This window comes from Sebastes umbrosus, chromosome 21 (genome assembly GCF_015220745.1).
Source record: "Sebastes umbrosus isolate fSebUmb1 chromosome 21, fSebUmb1.pri, whole genome shotgun sequence".
NCBI classification, from domain to species: domain Eukaryota; kingdom Metazoa; phylum Chordata; class Actinopteri; order Perciformes; family Sebastidae; genus Sebastes; species Sebastes umbrosus.
Window position 1 is genome coordinate 24722655 of NC_051289.1, and position 14012 is coordinate 24736666.

Sequence of the window (14012 nt, forward strand, 5' to 3'; positions counted from 1 at the left end):
ATTGCAAAGATCAGGCACATCCTGTGTCAAAATGATGCAGAAAAATTAGTCCGTGCATTTGTTACCTCTAGACTCGATTACTGCAATTCCTTATTATCAGGCTGCTCCAATAAGTCTCTTAAGACTCTCCAGTTGATCCAGAATGCTGCAGCACGTGTACTGACTAGAACTAGAAAAAGAGATCATATTACTCCTGTATTAGCTTCTCTGCACTGGCTGCCTGTAAAATACAGAATAGAATTTAAAATCGTCCTCCTCCCCTACAAAGCGCTAAACGGCCAGGCCCCATCATATCTTAAAGAGCTCATAGTACCCTATTACCCCACCAGAGCACTGCGCTCCCATAATGCAGCAGGGTTACTTGACGTTCCTAGAGTCTCCAAAAGTAGAATGGGAGCGAGAGCCTTCAGCTATCAAGCTCCTCTTCTCTGGAACCAGCTCCCAGTTCCAGTCCGGGAGGCAGACACCGTCTCTACATTTAAGAGTAGGCTAAAGACTTTCCTCTTTGATAACGCTTATAGTTAAGCTGCTATAGGCCTAGACTGCCGGGGGACTTCCTATGACACACTGAGCTCCCCTCTCCTTCTGTATATACTCATGTCCCACTCATTGTTACTAACTTCATTCCTTCCCGGGAGTCCTTGTGCCTCCTTGTCTCGCAGGTAACCGTGGAGCGGTCTCACACCTGGAGCGAGGTCATACCTGGAGCGGGGTCACACCTGGAGCGAGGTTATACCTGGAGCAAGGGTACACTTGGAGCGGGGTTTCACCTGGATCTGGATGTCTCCGGTATTGTGGCTGCATCTGCTACCGCGTCCGGTGCCTGCTTGACACCAACTGCTACCATCATTAATTAACTGCGTCTGTACAAGGGACTACCAACACTTAGTGACAAAGTGGCAGCCTGGAGAATAACACTTCTCGGTCACTGCCAAAGACATCAAGGACTCCCAGCAAGTATGCTGATGCTGCGGGAACCAACGCACGGGCATCGATCACAGGGACGTCCCACACCAACACACATGGACGTACTGAGAAGAGATACTGGACAGTGCTGGCGAGCTAGCCAGATGTATGGTGGACTGAGACAGCTGGAAGCTCCACTTGAAAGCCCGTCTGGGGACGACCCAATGACATCAATTCCGATAGTTGTATTATCACTCTTTCCATCCACCACTATTGGTTTTGTGTTATCAGTCCTACTTGTATTAGCTATTACAGCTGCTAGGCTATTATTGTGGCTGCTTCCCTCTCTCTCTCTCTCTCTCTCTCTCTCTCTCTCAATCTATCCCCCCAGCCGGTCTCGGCCCAGTAATCGGGGAGTTTTCCTGGCCACAGTGCGCTTGGTGGATACTGTTGGGTCTCTAAACTATAGTGTGCGGTTGTGACAGGGTCAAAAATGACTTATGCATGATTTATGTTTTATGGTTGTTTTTATTGTATTTTGCATGTTTTATGGTTTTTATTCTTGTATGTGTTTTATACCTGCATGTTGGTTGTTTGGATTGCTTTTAATACGTAAATTGAAGTGTTTTTAAGAAGTCATGAACTGGAATGAGACCCATGGACAGCCACACCCCCAATCAAAGACACTGATTAGGAGAGGAGCGGCAGGTGTGGCGGAGAGCCTGCAATTAGCAGGATGCAGCACAGGTGGAGAGGACACAAAAGGAGAGAACGGCTTGCAGCAGAAGAGGAGATCTTCAGTCAGAGACAGTCCAGAGACAGCAGTGCAGCAGAAAAGCCCTCCTGCTACTACCTACCAGCCCAGTGACCTGAGAGTCCTGTGAGACTACATGCAGCAGACCGTGTCCGCCAACGCAGATTCACTCAAAAAACGTAAGTACCCTTTGGTACATTTAAGTGGCGGACACACTGAAACAGACCAGGATAGCTTTTATCTGGAGTTGTGATAGCAAAGTAGTGGAGAACACACTACTGGTATTGGTCTCTTGTTATTTCACAGTTTCGGACGGTGCTGGAGAGACGGCCGAGACGGGCAGACGGCTGTTGGACTACGGGAGGAGCTAAGACGCGGACACGAGGAGGATCGCTGGATTGGATTGGACTAGATTGGACTGAACTGGATTAAAGAGCCGGATTGGACTTGATTGGACTGGACTTTTTATAGGGTTTTTAACCTTGTTGCTAGTAACATTTTATTCCTTTTAGATTAATCATTCATTTTTAGACCCATGCTATTTTAATTGCAATAAATCTGGTTTTAATTTGATTTAAACTTCTGCCTGTGTTTTTAACTCTGCTCACCTGATGTAAAAGAACCTGAATTTATCAGAGTCCTAGGCTCCAAGTATTTCCTAGGTGGCGTTGTCGGCTCTAAGCAAAAAACATTAATTGTAAAAATCTAACTGGTACTTTAAGTTGCGGCCTTGCCATTGGCTGTTGGGCCCGGGCCACACGGTCATAGACCTGCTCTATATATAAAGCGTCTTGAGATAACTTCTGTTGTGATTTGACGCTATACAAAAATAAATTAAATTATCATAAAGTGGGCATGTATGTAAAGGGGAGACTCGTGGGTACCCATAGAACCCATTTACATTCCCATATCTGGAGGTCAGAGGTCAGGGGACCCTTTTGGAAAATCCCAAAACATATAGAAATGTCCCTAGAGCATTAACAGAACTAAAAGTACAGATATGCAAAGTAACTAGACACATTTTACAACGTCAGTAAGGCACAGCATAGGCCCTATGGATAACCTTGAAATAAATCGGTAGGCCATAGACATTAGACCATATTGAAGTCCACTGTGGTCGACAACCGTAAGTCACAAGCTCTCTATCGCAGGTCTTCATCGCGACAACACATCGGTAGTTATCCCAAGTAAATGATTATAAAATCTTGAAACCAAACCACAAGAGCTTGAAAAATAATTCCCTTTTTTCCCCCAAACTTCAGTGAATCACTTTCAGAGTGAAAGTCCACACAGGCTTCAACAATGGAATTTCTCATTTAAAGATAACAATAGGTAATATAAGTCTCCAAAACAGCCAGCTATTATAGACATCCATCATCACACTCCACAGTTTCTTTCTTTTGCTTCAGCTTAAGTTCAGCTTTTCGGAAAGGTATGGATCCACCTCAGGGAGAGCATCGATCAGAACTTTGCTGGCTTTAGTTCCCTTTTTTTTTTACCGTGTCGATCAGTTTACGTGCTTTATCTGCCCTGTCTTTTGTACTGATGTACTGCATTTCATCATCGTTTATAACGTGATAGTGAAGGAGTATATCCAGAAGCTTGTTCAGATTAGGATCAGACAATCCCTCTACTAACTGCTTTCGAAGCGACATCAGCATCTCCTCTGCAGGGATGCTGTCCTTTGCTGCGACGCTGTCTTCTGGTGGGACGCTGCCCCCTGCTGGGACGCTGTCCTCTGCTGGGACATTCCTCTGAGGAATTTCCCTTCTTAGATCTGGGAGATAACCAAAAAAGACTTTTGTTTAAAAAACAACAATCACCTTTAAAGAGCAATTCAACTGAAATGAAACGTCATGTTTTTGTACAGCAACATGTCTGCTCTGTAAATCAGTTGTTCTGTGTTCAAAATCAGAAACCAAAAGGGAGACATTCATATTTTATATTTTTGGGTTTCATAATTCTTCTCTGTGGTGAGTGCATGTTCTCCCCGTGTTGGTGTGGGTTTTCTCCAGCTTCCTCCCTCAGTTCAGAGACATGTACTGGAGGTTAGGTTAAATGACGACTCTAAATTGCCTGTAGGTGTGAATGTGAGTGTGCATGGCTGTCTGTCTGTCTGTGTGTGTGTGTGTGTGTCTGTGTGTGTCAGTCCTCTGATTGACTGGCAACCTGTCCAGGTGTTCCCCGCAAATAACAGCTGGGATGGGGTCCAGCCCCGCCGCGGCCCTCTAAGGATAAGCCGTCACAGGTAATGGATGGATGGTTTCATGAAGGAGCCCTCTATTAATCCGTCGGTATACCGCTAGTTCTATTTACATAGATGAAGAACTTGTTTCCTTAAGCTGGGGACACACTGACCCGACATCAGAGAACTAGCGGTGATGAAGGCCGCCTGTTGCGTCGCCTCACGTCGCCTTTGTTTTGGCCGACAAGTCGCACTCGAACACACCGCAAAGACTACAGCCGACAGTCAGTTAGCACGTACGTTATGCTCCTGGTGAGAGGAGATAACTCTCCACACCAGCAGTCGGCGGTAGTCTGTATTCATCATTCTAAAAGGGAAACAGCCAATCACAGTAACTGGTCTTACATTGTTGCTACAACACTAGTTGACATATAACAATAGTTTTTATTGGTCTGAGGTTGCTAATATGGGCAGGGCATAGTGTTACATGAAGCATGTCAGAGAAATTGTATGGTAAGTGATACCTAACATAATGTCACTCATCACTATTAAGGATGATAAAGCAATTATAACTTAGCCTACAAACAAAGCAAAATGTTATGAGCAATGTTTTGACAGGTTCTTTCAAATAAAAAGTTTAAAAAAAAAAAAAGTAGTTTCAGGTACCGGCCCATTTTAGCTTAACCACGTCAGCTAAATTAGGCCCATTTTTACATGAACAGCTGGCCCATTTTACCTGAACAGCTGGCCCATTTTACCTGAACAGCTGGCCCATTTTACATGAACAGCTGGCTCATTTTACATGAACAGCTGGCCCATTTTACCTGAACAGCTGGCCCATTTTACCTGAACATTGTGTCGTAGCTCAAGAGGGAATTTGCTGAAACTGAAACGCTGATTTTGAAACTCTCATAATTCCAAAACAATTATAATTTTTCAAATTGTTTTAACAAATAAATATTTGCGAGCCCCTTGCCAATTTATAAAAATATCATTAGATCTCATGCATAGCTTATTTGATGGTCTTATGAATCATTTACTAAAAAGTGTCCCATTTTACCTGACTCCACCCTAGTCGATACCAATACCAGTAAAAAGGTATCAAATATTGATGAATATTCTTTAAATAGACGTGATCTTAACGGCTGGAACAAAAATGGAATTGAGTAACAGTTTTGTTGTACAATGAGGACATGCTCATTTTAAGCTCAGATGTGAATGTACAATAGTTTGATGAATGAGGGAAATTGTTTCAATACTCACATTTGTGACCGTGTCCGTCAGCTCTGATGGACTCATCTATGTCGGTCCTGTAGAGATCAACACAGTCCCAAAAGTTATAGAACAAGTTTAAAATAATTGTCAGTTCTTTGAATTAGCATCAATCTATCAGAATTAAATGCTTATCATCATATCTGCACCACAAAGACTACAACTGACTGCTAACAATCATGTTCTGTACCTACATTAAAGGCAATAACTAGTAATTATTCAAAAAAGAGTACTTTAAAACAGTACTTTTCTATAACCCCTGAGATTTAAATTGCATATTTTTTATCAGTATCTGCTGTATTAAGCTCCTGCAGTACTGGCATAATGTCAAAATCAGCAAAGTCTAGGAAGGGCGATGTCGAAGCTCCGAATATGTGTGGTAGCGTTAGTTCATGCTTGGCGGACATTGCTGGCCTGCTAGAGGAGCACAGAGCTAGCATCTCCGTTGATTTTAAAACAGTCTTCGCGGCCCTCGAGGTGAAGCTGAACAACACCCAGGCTGCGGTAATCGAGCACGGTCAAAGTATTGACTCTCTGGAGTCGACTGCTGATCTTCAAGATCAGCGAATCCAAGCGCTGGAGGAGTGATGCACGGCCCTAGCCGATAGCGGTGGCACCCATAAGTGTTGCATTACCGCCATCTGCTGGACTGTCCCTTGCTCCACCACATAGGATGTGCGGGGGCGGCAGTAGCTCAGTCCGACGGCTTGGGAGCCGGAGAGTAGCCAGTTCCTGTCGGGGTGCCCCGGAACCCCAAACTGCTCCCCGGGCACTGTATAGCAGCGGCCCACTGCCCCTAATGCTAGGATGGGGTAAATGCAGAAGGTAATTTCACTGTGTGCTGTGCTGTGTACAATGTACTGTGTGACAATAACAATAACACATTTACAGATGAAAAAGAGGAGAAACTGCACTCAGTGGGAAAAATCACTGATTTCTTGTGCTAGGTGAAGCTTCCTCTGCAGTCTCACCCAACAGTGCAGAAACGCTCGATTCCCAGTAGAAATACCTTGAATCCCAGTATAAGTACCTCTGGTAATTTGGCTGTGAGGGTTCTCATCCTTGTTACTGCACTAGCAACTCTTAAGCTTTGTTTGCACGCTACGAGCATACACAGAGGCGTTTACACTCAGCGCGTTGTTCGTTGTAGTATGCTCTGAAACGCCAGGAGGCGTACAAACAAAATATCAACTGGATGAGCAAGAAGTCAGCGAGTGGGACCGGAGAGGAAAAGTATGTTGCCTGGCAACGGTAGTAAACACTGACGTACGTACCGCCAAATATTGCGTTTGTGTACCGTAATTATTACTGTCGTTGACCTCCAGGTCTGAATGACTTCCTGTCTCTCGGTGCTTCCCCTCGGGTCGCCACTCTTTACATCAGACCTTTTTTAACTTTAACAAAACGATCTCTCAGATTGTTTCACAGCCTGCAGCGGAAAACCTCTTCTTTCCCCAGTGTGTTGAGTATTTATCTCCAAGTATTTTATGTCATGTGACTGTCCCTGTGGTCATGTGGCTGTCCCTGTGGTCTCTCAGTGAACAGTTGTAGAGATGTCTGTACAGGCGAAGCTGCTTGGCTAGTCTTCCCTCAAAGACTAGCCAAGCCCCATGCCCCATGTTAAAATGAAAAAGTGCAGCACGCGCAGTCGGCACATAGTTACAAAAATTCAGAGGTGCACCACAAACCCCCACGACAACTTGCTGAGCCTTTCGCCCGCCACGCGAAAGCCGTGATGACGTAATTTTCTGGCGAACGCACCTCGTGCCGGCTTCACTAGGGCAAACATAAACCAGGCTTTACTGGTTGGTTGGGGTGCCCACACAGTGGAGCTGAAGGGATAACCCACGGGAGTAACACATTGACTGTTGAGTTTTTAGTGCAATACTGCTGGAACCAGCATGGACCGACTCCGACCCTCTACTGACCTCAGAGTCTCCAGTCTACAGTTTGGACTCTTCTTAAGATCAGACAGCTGCTTCACTTCTGAATCCTTCAGCTTGTTGTCTCTCAGATCCAGCTCTGTCAGATGGGAGGGGTTGGACTTCAGAGCTGAAGCCAGAGAATCACAGCTGATCTTTGACAACCTGCAGTTCCTCAATCTGAATAAAGAATAAATGATGAAGATAAAAATCACTTTACAATCCAATCAGATGTGTTCAGATTTTAAATGTGTAGCTCAACATTACTATGTCCTAATCAATGAGCTTTTCCCTAAAATGAGTAGAGTGACTTTGTCATTGTATTATTGTGGATCATCATAATGTCAGCCTTCTACAGACATCATTCAGATGTCAACACAACATTCATACACCTATTTATGTCAACACACATCAATAACATGCTGCTGATCTCTGTGTTCATCAATGTGTGTGTGCTGAAGGATCAATATCAATGATCCGACATTATTTGTGGAACATGTTGAAACAATCAGAAACCAGAGAAATATTTCTACTTCTTTAACTAAACTTGATCAATTTAAAACCAATATTAGTTCAGAGGATCTTCTGTATCCAGATGTGACCATTTATCAACAATGATAAACATTCATTTACTTTAACAACTAACAGTGGACATTTTCTACACTTTCTTTAAGAAACACAAGTCTTATGTGACTGCAGACTAAATTTAGTTAAAAAAAACATGAAAATATGAAGAAAAGGACCTTAACAACTTTATGGATGTAAGTTATGTTTGTACATACATTAGGCTCAATTGTTAATTAAACAAATAAGATCTATAAAAGTAACAGAGAGTCAGTGAACTGACCTCAGAATCTTAAGTCTACAGTGTGGACTCTTCAGAAAACCACACAGGAGCTTCACTCCTGAATCCTGCAGCTTGTCGTTTCCACTCAGATCCAGCTCTCTCAGATGGGAGGGGTTGGACTTCAGAGCTGAGGCCAGAGAAGCACAGCTGATCTTTGACAACCAGCAGTTCCTCAATCTGAATAAAGAATGAATGATGAAGATAAACAATTTATAATCCAATGAGATGTGTTCAGGTTTTAAATGTGTAGCTTAACATTACTATGTCCTAATCAATGAGCTTTTCCCTAAAATGAGTAGAGTGACTTTGTCATTGTGTTATTGTGGATCATCATAATGTCAGCCTTCTACAGACATCATCCAAATGTCACCACAACATTCATACACCTATTCATGTCAACACACATCAATAACATGCTGCTGATCTCTGTGTTCATCTATGTGTGTGTGCTGAAGGATCAATATCAATGATCACATATTATGTGTGGAACATGTTGAAACAAACAGAAACCAGAAAAATAGTTCTACTTCATGAAGTAAACTTGATCAATTTAGAACAAATATTCAGGGTTCCTACACATTTTACATTTAAAAATTCCAGACTTTTACAGACTGCTCTGCAGACTTTTCAGACCACATTTGGGAGGACACTGTGACAAGACTACAGTGCTTTGTTTTGGGCAGTAATTTTACCACTAAAAGTGTCTTTGTGGTATAAAGAGAATTTGATGATGATGATGAAGACCTTCAACACTCTTCATCGTGGACAACACCTCCTTACTTTGTATCAGCACGTCACCACTGAATCAAAACAAGACCGGCCAGCTGGAGCACTGGTCAAAGTTCATCATGTTCATGATGTAAATGACTGAGCTAATCAGATTTCAGCCAAAACGAGGATCAGTCCAAATTAGGAGGGGCCGCTCGTACCCCCCCTCAATATGTAAAGTATTAGATTGTCCCAGTCTGACAGGCAGCGTTCTGTTCTGTGCCGTCTGCCTGCAGTTACCGTTTACTTTTTATTATTATATTATTATTGTTATGTTGCTCATGATGAATATTTGGCCCACATTTGGCTGACAAAGTGCCGCCCTAGGCAGTTGCCTAGTTGGCCTCTATGGAGGCGCCAGCCCTGGCTGTGAAGAACAGGCGTAGAGGGAGCTCTGTAGGAGTGTGCGTTCAGTCAGAGCCTACTTCTTGCGTTGCTTTCGACGACATCAAGCTCGTTCTGGCCCGCGCTCTCTCACACAGTAGTAAAGTAGTTGGTACAGTAGATGGCAAACCTGCACGGTCAGTTGGGCTCTGTGCTCGCTGTGTCTCTTACCAAATTTGTAAATTTCCCACTCTTAGCTAAAAATCTCTCAGCCAACTTTTTAACGACAAACCAGCAAAGGCTTCAGGTGCTAAAAAGCAAATAATATATGTGCATGAGGGCCAGAAACGATGCCAAGGCAGCACGCATCAAACAATCAACACCAGCGCTTTTACCTGCTGCTCACTTGCTTTGCACTGAACCAATCATGCCTGGATCTCTGGCACCCAGGATCTCTCCAGCGATGATTCAGCAGAATAAACAAACGTATCGTCTTATCCCGGACAATTTAATCTGAATTACTTTGGATATGGCAACAAAGGACTCCAACTGCACAAAATATGGACCATTTACAGGTGACAATATATTTTTCTCTTCTAGTCCTGCTAGCGGGTGACATATAGCTTAACCCAGGTCCACACACCACTGGCCTTTTGCACAGCCAAAACGGTATTTGCACAGGAAAGCTCTTCGACTGCGGGCCAGGGCTATCAGAGCTAGCTGGTGAAGCTGACAGAGGCGCCTGCTGCTGAGCTGACAAGCCGTCTTCGAGATAAACGGACTGGGCCGGAGTTTGCCTATCTGACTACGTTAAATGGCAGTAGGGTCCCGAAGACCGGCAGCCTGACAGGTACACTTGCTGATGAAGTGACGGACCACCCTTGACATCAACGGGCAGGACCAGGGCTTGCCGAGCCGACGGAATTGGGCATCGGCATGGTCCAGGTGGCCGGTACGAGGGCTGGATCGCCTGCTGCCAACCTGACGGTTCATCCCCGAGACGACCGGACCCAGCTCGTTCATTCAACCACACCGCCTTTCAGTGTGGAGGCGGTAGTGGAGGCCGGACTCGTGTGTGACTGCAAACCATGCTGCAAACCAGTGTTTGGAGTAAAAGCGGTGGATGCCAAGGCAGCCTGCCAAAACGCAACTGACAGCGCCTGCTGTAAGCTACCAAAGAAAGCCTCTGCTAACGTAAGAACACTTCAAGCACATGCACTGATTAAACAAAGACGGAACCTATTTTTTCAAACTGTTAACCACGCCAAAGTAGTTTGGGATTCAACTGTAAAACCTAAAGGCATTTTCGGGGAGCATTTAAACATCAGCAGTCTCGTTCCCAAATGTGACAAGATCAGAACTCTGCTAACCGGCTCCAACCTCAACTTTCTGTTTCTTAGGCCCTGTTCACACCTGGTATTAACATGCGTCCTCAGTGATCCGATCACAAGTGGACAGCTCTAAGTACAGGTGTGACCACACTCAAGGCGCATTGAGGACGCGTTGAGATCGGATCTTTCAGACCACATTCAGAGGTGGTCTGGGCCACATATGACCACATTCTTTAAGCAGTGTGTACGGAATGTGTCCTGGCCACATTAAGGACCGCCTACTCATCTGATGTCCAGCTGGGATCCGCAGGATCACTGCGCCCCTCAGGTGAATAAACAGGCAGACACGGGTGCTTGTCAGCATGGAAACGGCCTCTGTACTCTACTGTATGTAGACAAGGCACACAAAGTGCATTATTATCTTACTGTCGGAGATGTGTCGGTGTTTTTGTTCCGCTGCTTTGCGCGGAGCTGACGCCCGCCCGCCTGTTCTCTGTCCTCCCCGGCTCTCTGGAGCGCTGTACCCCGCTGTTGTCTGGCAAAAGCAGCGGTGCCGGCACTGGTGGTGCGGAGGTCCCCTGGGACCGCAGGTACAATAACCTTTTATTTTGATGTTAATACAATGTACCTGAATTAACGAATATGTAGGATATTACTACTGACATTCATGTAATATTCCGTCACAACGGCTGCTGTGTTAGCCGTGTGTTTACTACGTGTTTATTTGCATATAGAGCAGTGAAGTGAGATCAGATTACAAGTGGCCACTGAAGACGCATGTGGAGACGCATGTTAATACCAGGTGTGAACAGGGCCTTAGTGAAACATGGTTGCATGATAACATTTGAACCAGTATGATTGATGTTCCTGGATATAAGTGTTTTAGAAATGATAGAGCTGTAGGTAGAGGAGGGAGCGTGTTGATATATACCAAAGACTCATTCAAGTCTAAACAGGTGTCACTATGTGACAATATAACAATTGAATGTTTGTGTATAAATGTTTCACTGTCCCCACGTATGGAATTTAATATTCTGGTAGTGTATAACCCCCCTCAGGTTGTGCTATAAGGCTTTATGAGAGTATGGAAGAATTGTTTAAGAGCATTAACCGCAATTGTTAGGAACTTGTCCTTGGAGACTTTAATATAAATTGGTCGGACAAAAAACTTAAAGAACCGACATCAAAATTTTACTTCCATCAGATGATTGGTGGGCCTACTCGCCTAACCAGAAATACTCAAACACAAATAGATTTAATATTTGCCAACAAACCTGATCGAGTCACAAAAACATATAATACACACAAACTGCGAAAGAATCTTGCTGAGTTTGAAAATGAATTAATGAGAGTTAGCTGGGACCAGGTTATACAACATAAACAAGTAAATGAATGCTGTAATAAACTGATGTTCAGCATTGGTCGTATTGTTGACAAGTATATTAAACAACGCAAAGAGCCACAGAGAAAAATACAGCTCCCATGGCTAAGTGATACTGTGCGGCAGTTAACGAAGCGAAGAGATTATGCCCTAAAGACCTTCCTCAAAACTCTAAAGGACATTGACTTGCAACTATTTGGATGGCTGAGAAATCGGGTAGTTAAGGAACTGCGTATTTCAAAAGCAAATTATTACGTTCAAATCCTATCAGAGGCTAAAGGCAATGGTAAAACAATCTGGAAACAACTAAATAGTTGGATAAACCCGAAGGTCAATGTTACTCACAAATATGAACTCAAAATCAGGGAAGACATTATCTCTGATCCTGTACAAGTTGCTAAAACATTGAACAAATTCTTCATTCAGTCTGTTAAAAACCTTGCCACAGACTTCCCTCATATCAACACTAATAGTAATGGTATAGCTTCTGATGAAGATGATGTCAACTCATTTGAGATCAGGGAAGTCGACCAATCAATTGTCTTAAAAGCTATTAACGATCTAAACACCACTTTCTCTAAGGACATATATAACCTAGATGTCATGGTCTGGCTGTTCCAGAGGTCATTGGTCTTTTTCTTTTTGTTATAAAGTTAAGACTGTCTTATGTTCCTCTTCTGGGTTTATTAGTTCTGTTAATGTGATTTTGGTTTGTTTTTGGATATGGGTTCTTTTATATTCATTCATTCCAGTGTTTCCTGTTTTATTTTGAAATTCACTCCTCCTGTGTCTTGTCTGATTTTACTGCCTACCTTTGTTTGTTTTCCCGCCTTTTTTGATTGTCTGCCCCGCCCTGATTTGTTCCACCTGTGTCTAATCACCCTCTTGTATTTAAGCCTGTGTGTTCCCCTCTGTCTTTGTCAGTTTGTTTGTTGCTCCTGCCTGGTCTGTCTTGTCTCCCGTATTATCGCTGCCATCCTGCCTGTGATTCCTTGTGTCTTCTGGTTTGTTTTTTGTTCTCAGTTTAGTTTTTGGTGTTTTTCCTTTGTACTTTGTTTTATCTCAGCCTGCCCTCTGTTTTTGGTTTTCCTGCAAGATTTGATTTGTCCACCAGCTTTACAATTAAAGCTCGCTTTTTGTTGAAATCACCTGCCTGCTTGGTTTCTCTGCGTTTGGGTCCACCTCTAATACCATAACCTTGACACCTTGATACTGTATTCCTAAAAAAATACAGCAGTATTCTGGTTCAGTCCCTTAGTCATCTCATTAATATTTCCATCAAAACAGGGCAATTCCCAGATGGATAGAAAAAAGCCTTGATAACGCCTATTTTAAAACCTGGGGATACTGAAGAGATGAGCAACTATAGACCAATTAGTCTTCTTCTAGTCCTGTCTAAAGTGCTGCAGAAGGTTGTCTCAGAACAACATTACATTACTTGGAGACAAATCATTATTTGCACCCTCTTCAGTTTGGTTTCAGAGATAACCATTCCACAGAGTTAGTTACTTGTTTACTATTAGAAAACATTAAACAGTCACTTGATAAAGGAAATGTAGTAGGCGCGGTGTTCCTGGACTTAAAAAAGGCATTTGACACCGTAAGTCACAACATTTTAATGTCAAAACTCTTAATGTTCAATTTCTGAAAACAGTCACTGTCATGGTTTGACTCATATTTGAAGTATCCTGGACAGTGTGTTGTGATTAATAACATCAAGTCTTTCTTTTACAAAATTTAAACCAGAATCTCCCAAGTCTTGAGCTCCATCCTTTTCAGTTTGTATATTAATGAACTTCCAGATATATGCCCTGGTATATGTCTCAGAAAACAAAGTATATTTGCTTTTCTATTAAGAAGTTACCTTCAACAGAATCCTTGCATGTGAGAATTAAAGGTGAGCACATTGAACAAGTAACAAAGGTGATGTATTTTGGGATAATTTTAGATTCTCAGTTAAACTTTAAAAGTCATGCTAAAAAGATTTGTAAAATGATAAAGGCTGTTTTAGGATGATAAGAAATTGCTTGACATTTGACTGTGCCTTGCTGTTTCTATATTCAATGATTCTCACATCTGTCCTGTGGTTTGGCTGCCTGGTCCCAGGCCAACCAGTCTGTAGTAAAATCCATAGTGTCTTTACAACAGGGCCTTGGAAATCTTGGACAAAAGCAAATAAGGTATCATCATTGCTGTATTTTGAGTAAATACAAGATGTTAAGTTTTGCAAACTTTATTGATTTTCATTATGTAAAGCTTGTGTTTAAATGTTTGAATGGACTTGCTTCTCTGCCTCTCTGTAAATACACCATGAGACTACAA

General features: G+C 43.0%; 1 protein-coding gene and 1 long non-coding RNA gene across 2 annotated transcripts in view; one reads left to right on the plus strand and one right to left on the minus strand.

Annotated features, from left to right (window-relative positions):
• Window positions 1-1456: 1456 nt before the first annotated feature.
• Window positions 1457-2233, plus strand: LOC119480356. The gene is made up of 2 exons (XR_005204890.1): window positions 1457-1839; window positions 1967-2233. It is a non-coding gene; the product is annotated as an uncharacterized LOC119480356 (long non-coding RNA).
• A 271-nt stretch (window positions 2234-2504) lies between these two features.
• LOC119480320 (protein NLRC3-like) overlaps window positions 2505-14012 on the minus strand; it is a 28532-nt gene continuing 17024 nt past the window's right edge. Inside the window, exons 6-10 of the mRNA XM_037756466.1 lie at window positions 13434-13439; window positions 7887-8057; window positions 7046-7219; window positions 5109-5155; window positions 2505-3437 (exon numbers count right to left, since the gene is read on the minus strand). Coding sequence (XP_037612394.1) covers window positions 3139-3437; window positions 5109-5155; window positions 7046-7219; window positions 7887-8057; window positions 13434-13439 — 697 coding nt within the window. The 3' untranslated portion in view covers window positions 2505-3138. The remainder of the gene's footprint in view (window positions 3438-5108; window positions 5156-7045; window positions 7220-7886; window positions 8058-13433; window positions 13440-14012) is intronic.